The sequence below is a fragment of the Grampus griseus genome, assembly GCF_964374135.1.
Source record: "Grampus griseus genome assembly, chromosome: 12".
In the NCBI taxonomy this organism is placed as follows: domain Eukaryota; kingdom Metazoa; phylum Chordata; class Mammalia; order Artiodactyla; family Delphinidae; genus Grampus; species Grampus griseus.
In genome coordinates, this window is record NC_139006.1 from 40,390,071 (window position 1) to 40,406,817 (window position 16,747).

Consider the following 16,747-nt stretch of genomic DNA (forward strand, 5'->3'; position numbering starts at 1 on the left):
CCTTCCTAGCGGTCCCTTCTGCCTGCCCGAGAACAAGGCTTTGTTCCTGGAGAACCGGAAGGCGCTCCAGCGTCTTGGGGCTACCTCCAGGCTCAGTAATACTGCTTCAAGGCAGAGTCTGCATTCCTGAGTTTACAAGCGCTATGGCCGAAGCTGCTGCTGTTAATAGCCTGACATCTGCTCCTGTTAATAGCCTGACATCTGCTCGCACTCAGGGTTCAACCGAGCCTTGACAACGCAGCTGCTGTACAGTGGTAAACCGACTACCTGACCTGCAGAGTCTCCGAAGCCCGTGAGCGGGCTAGAAATTGAGAAGCCGCTCTCGCTCTGTACCTCTGTGTCGCTCTTGAGCGGCCAAACTTTTGGCTTTATTTATCGGTGGTCCTGTGAGGGATAAAAAGAATGAACTTTGGGATCATTTCTTTAGGAGAAAAGGAGATAGTTTCTACTCTAACACAACTTCCTATCCCCCAGAGATTAAGGGGGAAAAAAAACCCCTCATTTTCTTAATCACAAAGCTATATATCAAGCAAATTAGTACTGTTCTTTCAGCCACAGGTCATTTACAGAAGCTGAAGTGACCACAGAGGCAAAAAGATCCTAAGGAGAACTCCAAATTAGAGGTGACCAGCAGAGGCAGTGTTCCGCTAGAACAGCGAATGGAAATGAGAGCTGTTCCAGGGCACCGCTGGGCTGTGGCTGGATGCGTGTCCTTCACCTCAGCAGGGAGGAGCCCTGGGCTGCTGACGCACAAACTCACTTCCAATCTGACGACGCGAGGCCTCCAGTTTTCTAATGAAGTAGCATGGACGAACAGGAAGCCCCAGGATTGGAGTTCTTCTCTTAGAAGTTTTTTTACTCAGTGTTATTTATCAAATGACCATCAGTACAAGTACATTCAAATACTTCAAAAGAATGTTTCAAGGTATCCTTTTCCTTTAGCATCATGCTTCCTCCATCCCACTAGGTTAAAAATAAAAACTCTTACCTATGTAACTGAGCAAGACAGGGAGGAATATTAATCCATGAGTGGCTCCCAGTAAGACCATAGCGAAATACATCCTGAAGTAAAATCTCTTGAAAATTTGAGATTTGGCGAAGGCCAAAACCGTAATGCCTCCAAATTTCGTTAGTGTGATTCCGCTGAATACCTAAGAGAAGAGAGATGCGGTTAGAAGCAACTTTTATCACCTACCGTAACTGAACACTTCCTCATAGAGGGATTTCTTAAAAGCCAAGGTCCAAAGTAATGGGGGACCGAACCCCAGCTTTCAGATTTACTGTTAAGTAGCATTAGGCTCTGCCTAAATTGTTTTATTTGCTACTTATGAATCTGAGGGGAAAAAAAGGTGTAATAAGGGTAAAAGCTGTGTATTCTGCACAGACCCCATGGCAGCCCTGAAGTCTATCAGTGCCATTTTTCCAACAGCATTATTTTTCAATTAAGGTATGTACTATTTTTTTAGGCAGTGCTACTTATTACACACTTTTTGTTGTTACTCTGTAACAGTGTTGTCTGGTGGTAAAGTAACTGGCTCATAGTTCAGTCCTGTATCCTGGTTTAGCCTGAGAAGATTCTCCAAATGTGAACCACAAACTGCACACTGGGCTCCAAGCATGGCAGCTCCCCTGCTTTTCAGCACACATGGCTGGCTTGGGTTTTAAACGGCTCTCAAATCAAACTTCTCTGTTTTACTGCTTCAGCCATACTGTCGTCTGCAAAGGAGTCTCCAGCAGTAACAGTTCTAAAGAATTTCAGGGTGGAGCTCTATGCAAGATACAGCTATTTCATGAATTGCCTGAAAACCTATAATCCTTAGGAGCTGCTGCTAAGTAAAAGATACAATTCTGCTTTCCCTACTGAATCTTAAAGTTCCTTCTCCTGAGAAACACTCAGTCACCAAGCTGGGTACTTCGCGGTGAGGTATCTGCCCGAGTCATCTGCTCGGGCTGTACTTACAGAGCTGCCCATGCGGGAGAGCGCCTCTTCTGCCCGTTCCACGCGGCTTCCCTTCGTGCTCACCGTGAACGCTCTCGTGATATGGCTGCAGAACTCCACGGAGATGCCACAGCTCTGAAATAAAGTGCTTCCTTTACAACTGCCCTTCTCCAGTTAAAAACAGTAAAAGCAACCACCCCTTTTCCTGGGATCTGTGGTTATCAGGGCACCTGGGAGGTAAAGGAGCCCGGAGCACCGCCTCTAACTTACAAGACAAAGCTCCCATCACACCAACTTAAAACTGTCCCAGGAAGCGTGTGGAACCCTCCAGGCACAGTTTCCTCCAGCAGATCTGCCTCTATTACGGAGAAACAGCTGAAACCTCTCAAGTTCCCCCCAGCCCCCAGCCAGCCAGCACACTGTCATTTCTTTAGCTGGGCCTCACTACCACTCCCCCTGAAGCCACGTTCAGTTCGTATCTGAAGAGCAGATGCACTGTGTCTGTTTTCTGTTAATACTTTCTCAAATGTGCACATATTCAAGACTATTAAAAAGCACCTGGCAACCACATGGAAGGCAAAAGGCCTTGGTCAGAAAATTCCACTGAGAAGGGGCAGTTTTTCTAACTGAAAACTGAACATCATGCTGTCATCAGGCTACATACTTTGGCAAAGCACCCTTCAGAATAATAAATTTTTTTTTTTTGCGGTACGCGGGCCTCTCACTGTTGTGGCCTCTCCCGTTGCGGAGCACAGGCTCAGCACGCACAGGCTCAGCGGCCATGGCTCACGGGCCCAGCCGCTCCGTGGCATGTGGGATCTTCCCGGACCGGGGCACAAACCCGTGTCCCCTGCATCGGCAGGCAGACTCTCAACCACCAGGGAAGCCCCAGAATAATAATTTAAAGGCAGAATGCCTAAGCCAGACCATGACCTCACATTTCCATTGCTATACGTACCACCCACGTCCAACTCCACCTGCCACTGACCCCACCTGACCATGTACGCCAAGAGCAGGAGCTGGCCTTGATCTCTCACCCCAAGAAACAATGTACAGCAGTGACATAAGGAGTGAGGGACAAACTGAGTGGACCAGGACTCACCATAACCAAGTTGACCAAAGAAACCGCATTCAAACTGATGCCCCAGAGCCACATGACGCCGAACATGTTGACCAAGATCATAGCAATGGTGACGCACATGATCACTGCCGACCACAGCTCACAGCCCAGGAGAACCACGGTCACCACGAAGATGGCACCCAGGGACACACCGAGGTTAAAGAGAGTGTCATCAATCATGGTCAGGTACTGTTCGTAGAAGACGTAGAACACGCTGGAGAGGGGGAGAAGGTTCTGTTACAGCTTGTTTTTGCTTCCGGAATCTTTACTCCTCATCCTGCCACAACTGCAAAACAGAAACTACCTTGAGAGACATCCTCACACAAAACCTCCCTGTTTGTGCAAGACTCACCTCCAGCAGTTAAGCTGGACCTCTGGCCACTGACACCCAAAGAAGGGCCTCCGAGATATGTATTTTATATAAGGTTTTTGTTCATGTGCCCAACTTTATAGGCATTTATTGACAAAGAATATTCCGTGGTATTTTGGGAAAACAAGCCCTGGTCTATCCTGAGGGCTAACCCCAGCCAAACGGGGTCTATGCAGGGCCTGAGAAGAAAATGCTTTTTCAGCAAAGTTAACCAGCTCCTCTAAGGAGTCAGGACACCCACTCCAAGAACTCCTTCCACAGGAAAACAGGCTGTCCTCCTGCCAGGAACAGGTCCAGACTCCCTTCAGTGAGATTACAGGGGTTGGGGGGAAAATCACTTGTTTCTCCTACTTTTCTATATTTTCTAAATTCAGTATTTCATAAAATATTTTCTTTATGAGGAAAAAAAAGGAAAACAATAACTGAAAAAAGAGAAACCTCCATAAAGTCACTGTCCCCAGCGATCAGTTGCCGGGCCCGCTCTGTGAAGCTGATCCCCAGGTGCCGCGACCCGTGCCCCCCGCCTGTTTTGCAGGGTGTGAGCTCCAGCCCCGAGACCTCAGTAGGTGCTTCAGATTCTGGCCCAGGTGCCGTTTCCTGAGACAGGCTTCACCTGTGCTCAGGATGGAGCCAGGTTCAGAAGGAAAACCGAGTGTCGGCCCCCCCAGCAAGGGAACCCCAGGGTGTGGGCACTTCCCCAGGACACCCTCATTTACAAAATCCACACGTTACCTGTATGGGAACACACGGTGATCACTTCCTTCCAGGCCCATGGTTCTGGTGATGTTGCTGGCGATGAGGCGGGCCTTTTCCATGGCGTCGATGAAGTCAGCGGAGGTCTTGAGCACCGTGTGGTAGGTCATGAAGTACGTGGCTCCGACGCCCGTGCCGTTGCCGAGGATGTTAACTGCTGCGCTGTAAGCGGCGTGTCCCCTGGGAGAAGACAGTGATATCAAAGGCAACACCTCATGCCGTACCTGCAGAATCTGAGCATCAAGGCTGAGTGGTGTCACCTGACCCTGGACTCAGGGATCAGACCAGCTGTCAATTTCAGGGACAGGGAAGCCCCTGAAAAGGGGCTCATGAAGGTTTAGCTCATTCCTTCCCACACTGGCTTTTCTTTGCTGCTTTGGTTTCTTTGATGCGTAGCCGCTACTGTTTCTGTAGCTGGTTCTGCTCACAGCCCAGTGTGTTCTTCTGCAGGGTTTGCTCAGCAGTGCTGTGTAACAGGAGGCGCAAACGGACAAGGGCCCTGAAGTCAGACCGCCATGAGGTCGACCTCGGCCCTGGAACCCTGAGCAGAATTACTAAATTTGGGCTGCAGTATCATCTGCAAAGGGTGTACCACCACCTACTCATGGGGCTGTGTGGTGAGTCAGTGAAATAGTGTCAGTGAGGTGCCTGGCACGATCCTGGCACACAGGAGGCTCCCTGTCTGTTGCCCTCCTACGAGTTGAATTCATTCTGACTTCTTTTATGTAGCTGAGCATTCAGTCTGCCAGGAGACCAAGCTACGGGGTTCATTTCTTCTTTATTTTTAGGGACAGGCCTCCCATGGTACCTAGTCTAGGTCTCAAAACACAGACGTGAGATGTATGACTGACGGGACTCTGGTCACATTATGTATTCTTACGAAGAACAGGGATGTCCAGCGTTTACCTAATGTACACCTGGACACTCACCTTCCTACCAAAACATCCAAATCCGCCCAACTCCAGACTTCAGTCATCTTTGCTATTTCTGGGCCAGAGATCCTGTTCCCACAGTAGCTGGCTGCCTGGCTAGATGGGGGAGTCAGACAGCCCATAACCTCATGTACAGACAGGCTGGTAAGAAGCACAGTGGGGCTAAAAGAATCTAAACCTTCGGAGCTTCCCTGGTGGCGCAGTGGTTAAGAATCCACCTGCCAATGTGGGGGACACGGGTTCGAGCCCTGGTCTGGGAAGATCCCACATACCGCAGAGCAACTAAGCCCGTGGGTCACAACTACTGAAGCCCGCATGCCTGCAGCCCATGCACCGCAACAAGAGAAGCCACTGCAATGAGAGGCCCAAGCAGCACAGCGAAGAGCAGCCCCCGCTCGCCACAACTAGAGAAAGCCCGCGCCCAGCAACAAAGACCCACTGCAGCCAAAAATAAATAAATAAAATTAAAAAAAAAAGAATCTAAACCTTCATCCCGGGTGATGTCACCAGAGCAGAGCTGCAGTGCCCATATGCTCCAGACACAACTGGACAAACCCTTTCACATCCTGAATCGCCTGCATCCCTCCCCACAATCTGCCCTGCCGGTGGTCTGCACAGGACTGTGTCCTTCATGCCGCCAGGAGGGGAGTGTGAGACAGAATGCTCAAGCCAGGATGGAATCGGGTCAGAATGAGGAGGAGTTTTCTTTCTTTCTTTTTTTTTTTAACATCTTTACTGGAGTATAATTGCTTTACAATGTTGTGTTAGTTTCTGCTGTATAACAAAGTGAATCAGCTATACGTATACATATATCCCCATATCTCTTGCATCTCCCTCCCACCCTCCCTATCCCACCCCTCTAGTGGGACACAAAGCACTGAGCTGATCTCCCTGTGCTATGTGGCTGCTTCCCACTAGCTATCTATTTTACGTTTGGTAGTGTATATATGTCCATGCCACTCTCTCACTTCATCCCAGCTTACCCTTCCCTCTCCCCGGGTCCTCAAGTCCATTCTCTACATCTGTGTCTTTATTCCTATCCTGCCCCTAAGTTCTCCAGAACCATCTTCTTTTAAGATGAGGAGTTTTCTTTAAAGGCGTTTTGGTTTCTCTGCGGGACAGGGTGGGGAGTGGCAGAGAAGAGGACCTTCCCACCCACCATTCCCACCCCAGCCCTCCCCAGCTTCCCAGTGCAAATTAAAGGGGAAGCGGCCACACAGCTGAATGGGTTCCGTGTCACTTACCCTTTGCCACACTTGGGGTTCGGGTTATCGGAGAGGAACATGGGCAGGAACCTCATGAAGTCTGCACCCTGAGGCCTCTGCTTGCCCTCTGGAGTCAGAGGCCGGCAGTGGACGCAGGCAGGGTCAACCACTGTGCAAACAGGTTGGGGGAGCCACGGTGAGAAGGATGGGTCTCCATATTAAAACATTTAAAAATAATGATAAAGAAGTGACGGGAATTCTTTTCCTGAATCCTTCTGTTTATCCCAAAGCTTCAAACACATGGTTTTCACAGTCAAACTTGAGGTCCCATCTTCATCTAACACAGGCTGTACAAATTTTCTTCCCTGAAGCAGGTTTCCTGCTTTAAGGACAACCTCAGTATGTTATTATCAGAGCCCAGGACGTCCATGTTTTTATCAAGAAAATCCTAGGACAGACTCAACACTTTTACAAAACCATATGGCAATAGTGATAAACAAAGAAAAGCACTCCCATGAGAAGCTACGGCCAGATACCAATCAAGAGAGACCAACAGCATTGTCGGGAAAAGATGACAAACCTGAAAACCAGGGTCCCCTGACCTGGGCCTTGTTCAGCCTGCAGCCCCATTGGGGGCTGGAAAGGGGACAACAAGGTATCTCCAGAGTGCACAATGGAGGAAGGGGATGATGCCAAGGGGAATGAGATGCACCAATGGCAGACAAACAGGTGGACGTGGAGGCAAAATGCAAATGACTTTTAAATTATAATGTTAAAGTTCTTCAGAAAAGAGGGAAAGATCTGGAAAAGGATCAAGTACCCGATGCGTTGCAGAACCGATCCGTGCTGTTGTAGACTCTACAGCAAGACGACTGTGGCTTGACCCAGTCAAAATAATCGTCAATCCAGGACGAGGGAGCAAAGCCTATCCGGGTACTAGAGAAAGGAGAGAAAGGGTTACTGATGCCCCCACAAGGGGGAAGTCTTCAGTTTCAGTCCCTTTTCTTGAAATCCAAAACTTCCTTTTCTAGACCTTTTAATGCCACCCAGTCAGAAGACAAACCACGTTAGTGCTTAATGGGAAAAGCTTCAGAACGTGAGGTGGTAAATTTGCCCTTTAAAAGGTTTTGCTCAGGTAAAGCTAGATTCAACCCACATTTGGCAAGATAGATTTTCCAGGAAAAGCTATCTTAAGAGAGAGGTTTCAGGCCGAGGTCCCGGGCCAGGAGCCCGTCCGCAGCTGGGGTACTGACTAGTTGTCCAGCTGGGCGGCGGTGAAGATCTGCTGCACCAGCGAGTCGTTATTGCAGCCCAGGCCCCCGCACACCATGTTCTGCCCTTTCAGAGAAGCGTAGTCGTGCCCTCCCTCCATGACAAAGTACACGGGCGGGCCCGCGTGCAGGTAGCGACTGAGGGACTGGAAATAATCCGTCACGTAGGAGTCCTGAGAGAGAGAGAGAGGACAACAGGACACAGTGTGAACGTCCTGTGCAAGCGAGAGGGGGGCTCCCGGCCGAGACGCCTCGAGCCCAGGTTCCTGACTCCCTCCACAGCCAGCGCCCCCTCCCCATCCTGGGCCCAGGGGCTTTTCCAGTTGGTCCCACCGTCAGCAGGGCACCTCACGAGGTCAAGACCGGCTGCTTGTGTTCTGCAGCCATGCCCAAGGCCTGTGAGCTCAGAAGGCCCGGGCCTCATGGGCAGAGCTCTGGCGAGGTTCCTGCAATGCGGGAGAGCCTGCCAGCACCCACGTTTAGAAGCGGACATCAGCTGAAACACCTGCGTGAGTATTTTGAAAAATGCATTCACCATGGGCTAAATGAGTTAGAATAAAAAAGAAAGCGTCTTACATCTGGCATTGACAGAGACTGATCCAAGCCGATTTCTACTTTGTTCAGGACTGCGATACTGAATGACAGAACACCCACAAATACCGCTACCTGGAATGTGAAGTGAGTTACAGAGTTAGAGTTATCATGATTAAAAACATAAATCATTTATTTATCTATTTATTTATTTTATTTATTTATGGCTGCATGCAGGATTCAGTTCCCCGACCAGGGATTGAACCCGGGCCCCCTGCACCGGGAGCGCTGAGTCCCACCCACTGGACCACCAGGGAACTCCCTAAATCAAATCTTAAACACACAAAACAGGACTTTTCTAAACGAAAAGCAAATTTAAATGACACGCGAAGAAAACAAGGAGTCTGGGACAGTAGCCGAGGTCACGGTCTCAATAGTAAAGCCACCTGGGTTCAAATCCTGGCTCTGCCACTTACAAGCTGAGTGACCCTGGGGAAGACACTTAACCTCTCTTAGCTTCTATTTCCTCCTCAATAAAACAGGAAAAATAAGACTTGTAACATCAGATAATTTTGTGGATTAAATGAGAAAATTCTAGGGATAATCCAGAATTTAGCGTAGTACCCGGTTCTGAGCACAATACCAGATATTAAGTGTTCAATAAATGTTAGGTGTTACTATTACTTTTTTTTTTTTTTTTTTTTGCAGTACGCGGGCCTCTCACCATTGTGGCCTCTCCCATTGCGGAGCACAGGCTCGGGACGCGCAGGCCCAGTGGCCATGGCTCACGGGCCCAGCCGCTCCGCGGCATGTGGGATCCTCCCGGACCAGGGCACGAACCTGTGTCCCCCACATCGGCAGGCGGACTCTCAACCACTGCGCCACCAGGGAAGCCCACTATTACTTTTACTGGAATGAATTTACATTCTTTTAGTGGAGATGTGATAGATTATAGCTGTTGGCTATATCCAGTGTGTAAACTGTACTACAAAACGCTCTTGCATGGTTACTGGGGATGAGGGACAGTGCAGGGAGGGAGGTGGGTGACACTGAAGGTGCAGGACGAGGGTGATGGAACAGATCTGTATCTTGGTGCTTACACGAATCTGCACATGTGATAAGCTGACACAGAACTGGACACATACATTGTGCCAATGTCGAACTCTTGGTTTTGATACTGAACTACAATTACATAAGACCTTGGGAGGAAACTGGCAAAGGGCAGCCGGGTCCTTCTCTGCACTACCTCTGTTACTTTCTATGAATCTGTAATTATTTAAAAACAAAACAACCAACTTAAGACAGAAACTCTTGCTTATATTGCCTGCTAAAAATATTTTATATTTGTATATATTTGCTTCTGCATTCTTGTATATATATATATATATACATACACACACACACACACACACACACACACACACACACACACACTTAACAGCTGTCAGAATCCTTCCCAAGCACTCTGATTTCTTAGGAGGCATGTGACAACTTTGGGGAGAAAAACCACAGACAGGCTCCTACCACAATGGGCCGCATCCAGTCCTTAAGCAGAAATGGAGCATAGGCGTCTCTGAAGAAGCGGAATAAGCAGCTCTCCGAGGCCTGGATGCCTGCTCTGTCTGCCGCGCCCCCGACACAGCAGAGGACGTCCAGTCGGTTCCTCTGAGGGGATGAAGAGGAACAGAGGTCACCCTCCAGCCACCTCATCTAGATTCTAGACTCAAATGAAACAGGCTGCACGCCTGATGACAACTTACCTCTTGCCGCTTAACGTCTAACCCCAAGAGACTCACAAAACAGGTAATCTGAAGGAGGAAGTCAATGAGGACCGCCATCCCCGCAAAGAGAGAGAAGGTGTGCACAGCCGGCATCACGGACAGGCCTCCTGCGGGGAGAAGAGGGCAGCCACGTCCTTCCCAGCTGAGGGCTCAGCAGGCCTCACAGGCACGTGCACGTATGAACACGCGGCACCAGAGCAGGCCAATCCCACAAGAAGAATCCCCCCAATCCTCCCACCCAAAGGCACTCTGCACAATCTGCGGGTGTCACACCAGAACCACCTGGGGTTCCAGGGACCGGGCCCCCTCCTACTTTATCAAGACAATGGGAATTCAACCCCAATTCTGCTTTTCAGAATTCTATGATCCCAACTCTATACTTTAACAAGCTCTCCAAGCAAATGCATGCACTTTCACATCTGAGATCCATTAACACAGGCCATTTCTTATAGTACCTGCTACACTTCAGTCCACAAGAGGGACGGTATTTCCCATATGCTATTATATATCCAGTCAGTCTCTCGGTTTAGTTACAAATGAGGATGCTCCAAGCGTCCTCCAGGCTAAGACTCAGAAGCTGAAAACTGGCTGCCCATGGGCCAGATATATATAAACCCATTTTAGAATTTAAAAACAGTTTTAAAAAAATAAATAGCCAATATTTAACAATGAGATTCACAGTGTCACTTGAGAGAAAAAAAATCTAGATTCACAGCGTCGCTTGAGAAAAAAATTGGACCTGGCAGCACTGGGCCAGCAACACGTAGCTGCCTCTTGCAGATGGGACCCCAGACTCTGGGTGCCACGGTCCCTGCTGCTCCTCCTGTTCCCCCAAAGTCACTCCAACCTTGAGGCCCAGGGTCAGCTGCTATCACCAACATACTTGCACTGTTTTTTTTTTTATAATAGAAAAAGAGGAAGTAACCGTTTTGCATCTGTATCCATAAAGAGAAACCACAAGAGCCACAGGTTTGTTTCACAGTGCACTGCTTCGTGGAGACGGGGGATGATATATGCTAACGGCGTGTCTGTGTCCAAAGACCACACCTACGACGTCCCTCCCATGGCCCCTTGTAAGATGACCTGGTGGCCCCTGCAGGCATTTCCACTGGGACCCACGGATCGTGTGTCTTCCCTGGACCTACTGGGCGATTCTAATCAGCGTCCTCTGCAGAGGATGTGATCAGTTTTCTCTTACTACATGCCAGACATGGGGGTGGGCAGTGCCCTGCTAGTAAGACTACCGATTTCTCCACATGAAAGAATACAGAAGTGCTGGGTTTTGTGCCAGTTTATTCTGGCTCCTTGTATTGAGGGAGGACTGAAGAACTCCTGCTCATTGACGAGGCTGCTTCCCAGTGAAATGTGTGTGCAGAGGCGGGGAGACTGCCTTTCGGAACAGTGGCAAACACCTTGCGAGCTAACGCCTGTGATTTTGGAGTTGCTGCCGAGAGTGCTGTGACGGGAAGGACCCTGTGGCTGTCCTTCAAGAGTGCTATTTTCAAACCCCAGCACTTGCCATGGGTGCCCTAAACGGGCAGGGGCAGGAGTCCTAGGTATCTGAACCCCAACATCAACACCGTCCTGAAACAATGTGAGAAGGAAGACACTTGCCGGGAATTCCCTGGTGGGGGAACTAGGATCCTGCATGCTGCGTAGTGTGGCCAAAATTTTAAGAAATTAAAAATTAAAAATAAATAAATAATGTAGTTAAAAAAAAGAAGACACTTGCTAATGGCATCCGAGATACTGCCACCAATTTTTCTCGTGGTCCACTCTGATACTTTCCAATCACAGAATAGAACTTAAAAAACAGCACAAAGGGTCATATACTGATACACCCAGGCTCAGCAAACCTCAGGGTTGGCAGATTCAAAGAGTAATTACCTAAGAAAAATGCTACCGTCTCTGAAAAGGACGACAGGAAAATACTTGGGGCCACTTCTCCCAGGACCCGGCCCACCTGCTGGTCCAGCGTCTCCCCTTGAAGACGTTCATCTCTCTTAAAAATAAAAAAAAAAGTTAAACACGCGACATTAAAGTTTCTCAATTACAATGCCACCTCTTTGCTTCTTTGGTGCCTTGTGTTAACCTGATGGTAAAAAATAATGATTAGCAGCATCTACTTGTTGTTTGTGAACTTTATACAATAAAGCGGTGAGGACCCCAAACTTCTCATGTTGATTCATTTGGGATATTTCTGAAGCCCGGAGCCAGGTAACAGGTGAGAATCTAAAGGAAGGATTGAATCAGGTTATCAGGAAAATACAAGCAACGCAGGCTGCAGGTGGCTGGACCTTTAAATAACACTCCTACATGCCACTGGGTCTCTGCCCAGGTAAGCGCTACAGGACAAGGGACCCTGGGAGAACCAACGGATTGACGTCATTTTTTACATCAGTGGGTCCTGTGTTGACCTTTTGCCTTTTAGTGGCACCTCTGACAAATCCCTCCTTCTTCTACACTATATTGAGAATCATTTTAATAGCTGTTGTGCCCAAAATATTTTCTACAAGCGTGTTAGCCCTCCTTTTTGCCCACACGTTGCACATATTTTAAAACCAAATTCTCACTTTATATCTATGCCACCAACCAAAGAGAATGTTGGTCTCAATCTTCTTGGTCTCAAAATGTCCAGAACAAGTTACAGGCTCCAGTAAGCAACACAGAGGAACGGAAACAAAGTCTCCACGTGTCACACTCAAATACTCCGCATGGAGCTGAACAGCCGTATGTGGAGCCTGGTACTTGGTCAGACGCTGTGAGACTCTGGAACGCACCTGGTAGGTCTGGACCAGAATGAAGATGTTGTCTACTCCCACGGCCAGCACCAGGAATGGGATGACTTCTATCACAATGAGGGTGAAGGGGATCCCAATGTAGCTGAAGATGCCCAAGGAGCACGCCACCGAGCTCAGCACGATCAGGATGCCTGCGATGCCCAGGGAGATTTTCGAATCCACCTGGAGATGCCACAAAGACATCGATCCTCAGTTAGGGTGTCTTTTGTCCTGTTCCTAAAAGGTCCTCATTTTCACCTCTTTACCTGGATATTGCCCATCTAGATTTAAAAGTACGGTTCCCGGTTTGAAAGAAGATATGAAAAGTTGTCTAGGTCTTCCCTAGCAACATATTTTATCAGCTTACATTCTTAGGTGATGGCAAGTTAGAAAAAAAACTGGATTATGTGAAATAAACTTTAAGTTGAAGATAAGAAATTGGAACTGAAGAAAACAGATGCAGGAAGCAGAAAATGTGACAAACAAGTAAAACACAGGACAATTTAAGGTAGTTTTGAACATAATGAATTAGGATTAAGCAGAGGCAAAAACATGCCATCACGCTGTGTACTGTCATTTCCCTCTAACACACATACACACACACATGCACACACACACCTACACACCCCACTTACCAGAAACCTGCTACAGCTTTCGATATGCCCCAAGGCTATGGAAATATATAAAAACATGATGCCATAGCTGGTTAGAACAGTGAAGATATCGCTGTTACTTTCACGGTTTATTTCATCTTCAATACTTCGTTCAGCCTTAAAAGAAATGGTCAGATTTGGATTCTTGTAGCTTTTCACAAAATTAATAAACCTAAAAGGGTAAGCAAAATTTTGTATTTTTAGTTAAAACTTAGTGACAACTAAGTAAGGAACTTCTTCGTAACTTCTACGACACAAAAGCCACACTTAACCCTTATACCTCGTTAGGACCTTCTACACTGGCAAGTAGAAGGTAGGACACTTCCAGATTACGAAGTTCCAGACATGCTGAGTTTTCCAGTATTTAAAACAGGTTTAGAACAAGTTTAAAAACTGCTTCATGGTCTCACTTCTTTTTTTACTAAAAATGATTTCTAAATGAAGTATATTATACTACAGACATATGCTCATGGAACAAAAATTTTAAAAGTTGATTTACAGATTCAATGCAATCCCTATCAGAATCCCAGCTGACTTCCTTGTAGAAAGACAAGCTGTTCTAAAATTCACATGGAATTGCGAGGGGCCCAGAATAGCCCAAATCTTCTTTTTCAAGAACAAAGTAGGAAGATTCACACTTCCCAATTTCAAACTTACTACAAACCAACAGGAATCAAGACAGTGTGGTTACAAGCACAAGGCAAGGACAGGCATACAGATCAAAGGATCAGAACTAAGAGTCCAGAAATATGCCATGTATCTGCCTTCACCTAATTTTCAATAAAGGTGGCAAGACTATGAATGGGGGAAAGAATATCCTTTCAACAAATGGTCTGGGGCAACTGGAGAGCCATATACAAATAAATGCAGTTGGACCCTTACCTCACACCATGTATAAAGATTAACTCTTAACTCAATGGATAAAAGACCTTTTAAATGTAAGAGCTAAAACTATAAAACCCTCAGAAGAACACATAGGTGTAAATTTCCAGGTCCTTGGGTTAGGCATTGTTTCTTGGCTATGACACCAAAAGTATGAATAACAAAAGAGAAGATAGATAAATTGGACTTTACTGAAATTAAAAACTTCTGTGTTTCAGAGGATACCATCAAGAAAGGCAAAAACACAGATTAGAGAATGGGAGAAAATATTTGCAAATCATACATCTGATAAGGGACTTGTAGAATATATAAGGGACTTGTAGAATATATAGCAATTCTTATAATTCGATAATAAAAATACAAATAACCCAGTGAAATAAATGGGCAAAGGATATGAATAAACATTTTTCCAAAGAAAGTTATACAAATCGGTGCATGAAAAGATGCTCAAATTCATTAGTCATCAGGGAAATGCACTCAAAACTGCAATGAGGGAATTCCCTGGTGGTCCAGTGCTTAGGACTTGGTGCTTTCACTGCCGTGGCCTGGTTCAAGCCCTGGTTGGGGAACTAAGATCCCGCAAGCTGTGCAGTGTGGCCGAAAAAACAAAATAAAACAAAAAAACTGCAAGGAGATACCACTTCACACCCACTAGGATAGCTAGAATCAAAAAGTCAAATAATAACAAGTGTTGGCGAGGTGTGGAGAATATGAAACCTCCATACACTGGTGGGAATGTAAAATGGTGCAGTCACTTTTTTTTTTTGGCTGCGCCGCACAGCACGTGGGATCTTAGTTCCCCAACCTGTGGAAGCAGAGCCTTAACCACTGGACCACCAGGGAAGTCCCATCGGTGCAGTCACTTTGGAAAAAAGTCTGCCAGTTCCTCAGAGTTACCGTATGATCCAGCAATTCTACTCCTAGATATATACCAACCAAGAGAAATGAAAACATGTTCACACAAAAACTTGTATATGAATGTTTGTAGTATTATTCCTAATAGCCAAAAGGTAGAAACAGCTCAAATGTTCATCAACTGATGAATGGATAAACAAAATGTGGTATATCCATAGGATGGGATATTCTTCAGCCATAAAAAGGAACGAAGTCCTGACACAGGCTACAACTTGGATGAACCCTGAAAACATTATTCTAACTGAAAGAAGCCAGACCCAAAAGTCCACGTACATGACTCCATTCCTTTGAAAGTCTGGAATAGGAAAATCTAGAGACAGAGAGTAGATTGGTGGCTGGGTAGGGCTGGGTGTTAGGAGGGTGACCAATAAAGGAGATGGGATTTCTTTCTGTGGTAAAGAAAATGTTCTAAAATTGACCATGGTGATGTTTGCACACATCTGTGAATATACTAAAAGCTACTGAACTGTACGCTTTAAATGGGTGAACTGTATGGTATATGAATTATATCCCAACAAAGCTGTTCAGAGTCCCTGTCTTCCTCAGTTTTAAATGGGAATTTACATTCCCATTCTCTAGAGGTTATACCACAGCTAACCCGGTTCCCAGGTCATTTGTTTGATATCTTTTCTAGGCATGGATGGCATGCATAGCATATATTTGTCCAAACATGCTGACTGCAGTTTTTTTTTTTTTTTTTTTTTTGCGGTACTGGGGCCTCTCACTGTTGTGGCCTCTCCCGCTGCGGAGCACAGGCTCTGGACGCGCAGGCTCAGCGGCCATGGCTCACGGGCCCAGCCACTCCGTGGCATGTGGGATCTTCCCAGACCGGGGCACGAACCCGTGTCCCCTGCATCGGCAGGCAGACTCTCAACCACTGCGCCACGAGGGAAGCCCTGACTGCAGTTTTTAGTCACTATCTTGAACCCTTTATTTGTCTCACTATCTTTAATGACGAAATAATATTCTACTGTACTTCTCCCTACTAACATACACTCAGCTTGCTCAGGTTTCGCTGTTAGAAAAGAATGCAAGGAACATTTCTGCATAGATACTTTTGCATTCTTGTTGCAGGGATATGTATTAAAAGAATGTTTATAGGTAAATTTATTAATAGATTTCTTTTTTCAGAGCACCACCAGTACCAAGTGAAAAAAATGGCATAACTTAGATCTACTGTTGGTTAATGTAGTTGAACTAACTGTAAATGCTTTCTGCTACGGTCCACCTTCCCACAGAAAGAACAGCTTGTTTAGACTCTGTGAGCAACTCACTCTCTTTCCCAGGCCTGGGCCTTCTGGAGCTTCTCTGTATCGTTACAGTAATTATTGACAGGAAAGGTAATCACAAGGGCTGTGGCGTTATTGTAGTTTTCATCTAGAAAGGAAAAAGGTGACATCAAAAGCAGATTACAAGCGTGCAGAAAACTAGATCAATACGAGGGGAAAATCACAAGCCAGTTAGGTGCCTGGTTTCTCATGGGGCTGAAGCCTACACACACCTGAGCTCGAGGAACACAACAGGAGATCTGGTGCCTGTGTAGTTCAGCTAGTGAAGAAAAAGGACCCTCGTGTGGAAGTAGGCACAGTTGTCATTCATATCATCATTACTACAC

The 16,747-nt window shown here is 46.7% G+C and overlaps 1 protein-coding gene across 2 annotated transcripts in view; it reads right to left on the bottom strand.

Moving 5' to 3' along the window:
- Nucleotides 1–246: 246 nt before the first annotated feature.
- The window catches only part of NPC1 (NPC intracellular cholesterol transporter 1), a 47,229-nt gene continuing 30,728 nt past the window's right edge, over nt 247–16,747 (bottom strand). Inside the window, exons 11-25 of one of the 2 annotated variants that reach the window (XM_082667286.1) lie at nt 16,407–16,509; nt 13,318–13,507; nt 12,683–12,865; nt 11,790–11,904; nt 9,882–10,009; nt 9,646–9,786; nt 8,167–8,256; nt 7,573–7,763; nt 7,140–7,255; nt 6,359–6,488; nt 4,162–4,362; nt 3,042–3,273; nt 1,961–2,074; nt 989–1,151; nt 247–384 (exon numbers count right to left, since the gene is read on the bottom strand). In XM_082667286.1, coding sequence (XP_082523412.1) covers nt 302–384; nt 989–1,151; nt 1,961–2,074; nt 3,042–3,273; nt 4,162–4,362; nt 6,359–6,488; nt 7,140–7,255; nt 7,573–7,763; nt 8,167–8,256; nt 9,646–9,786; nt 9,882–10,009; nt 11,790–11,904; nt 12,683–12,865; nt 13,318–13,507; nt 16,407–16,509 — 2,180 coding nt within the window. In that variant the 3' untranslated portion in view covers nt 247–301. Of the gene's footprint in view, nt 385–988; nt 1,152–1,960; nt 2,075–2,209; nt 2,298–3,041; nt 3,274–4,161; nt 4,363–6,358; nt 6,489–7,139; nt 7,256–7,572; nt 7,764–8,166; nt 8,257–9,645; nt 9,787–9,881; nt 10,010–11,789; nt 11,905–12,682; nt 12,866–13,317; nt 13,508–16,406; nt 16,510–16,747 lie in introns of those variants that run through there. The other variant, XR_014297496.1, reaches the window with a different exon arrangement.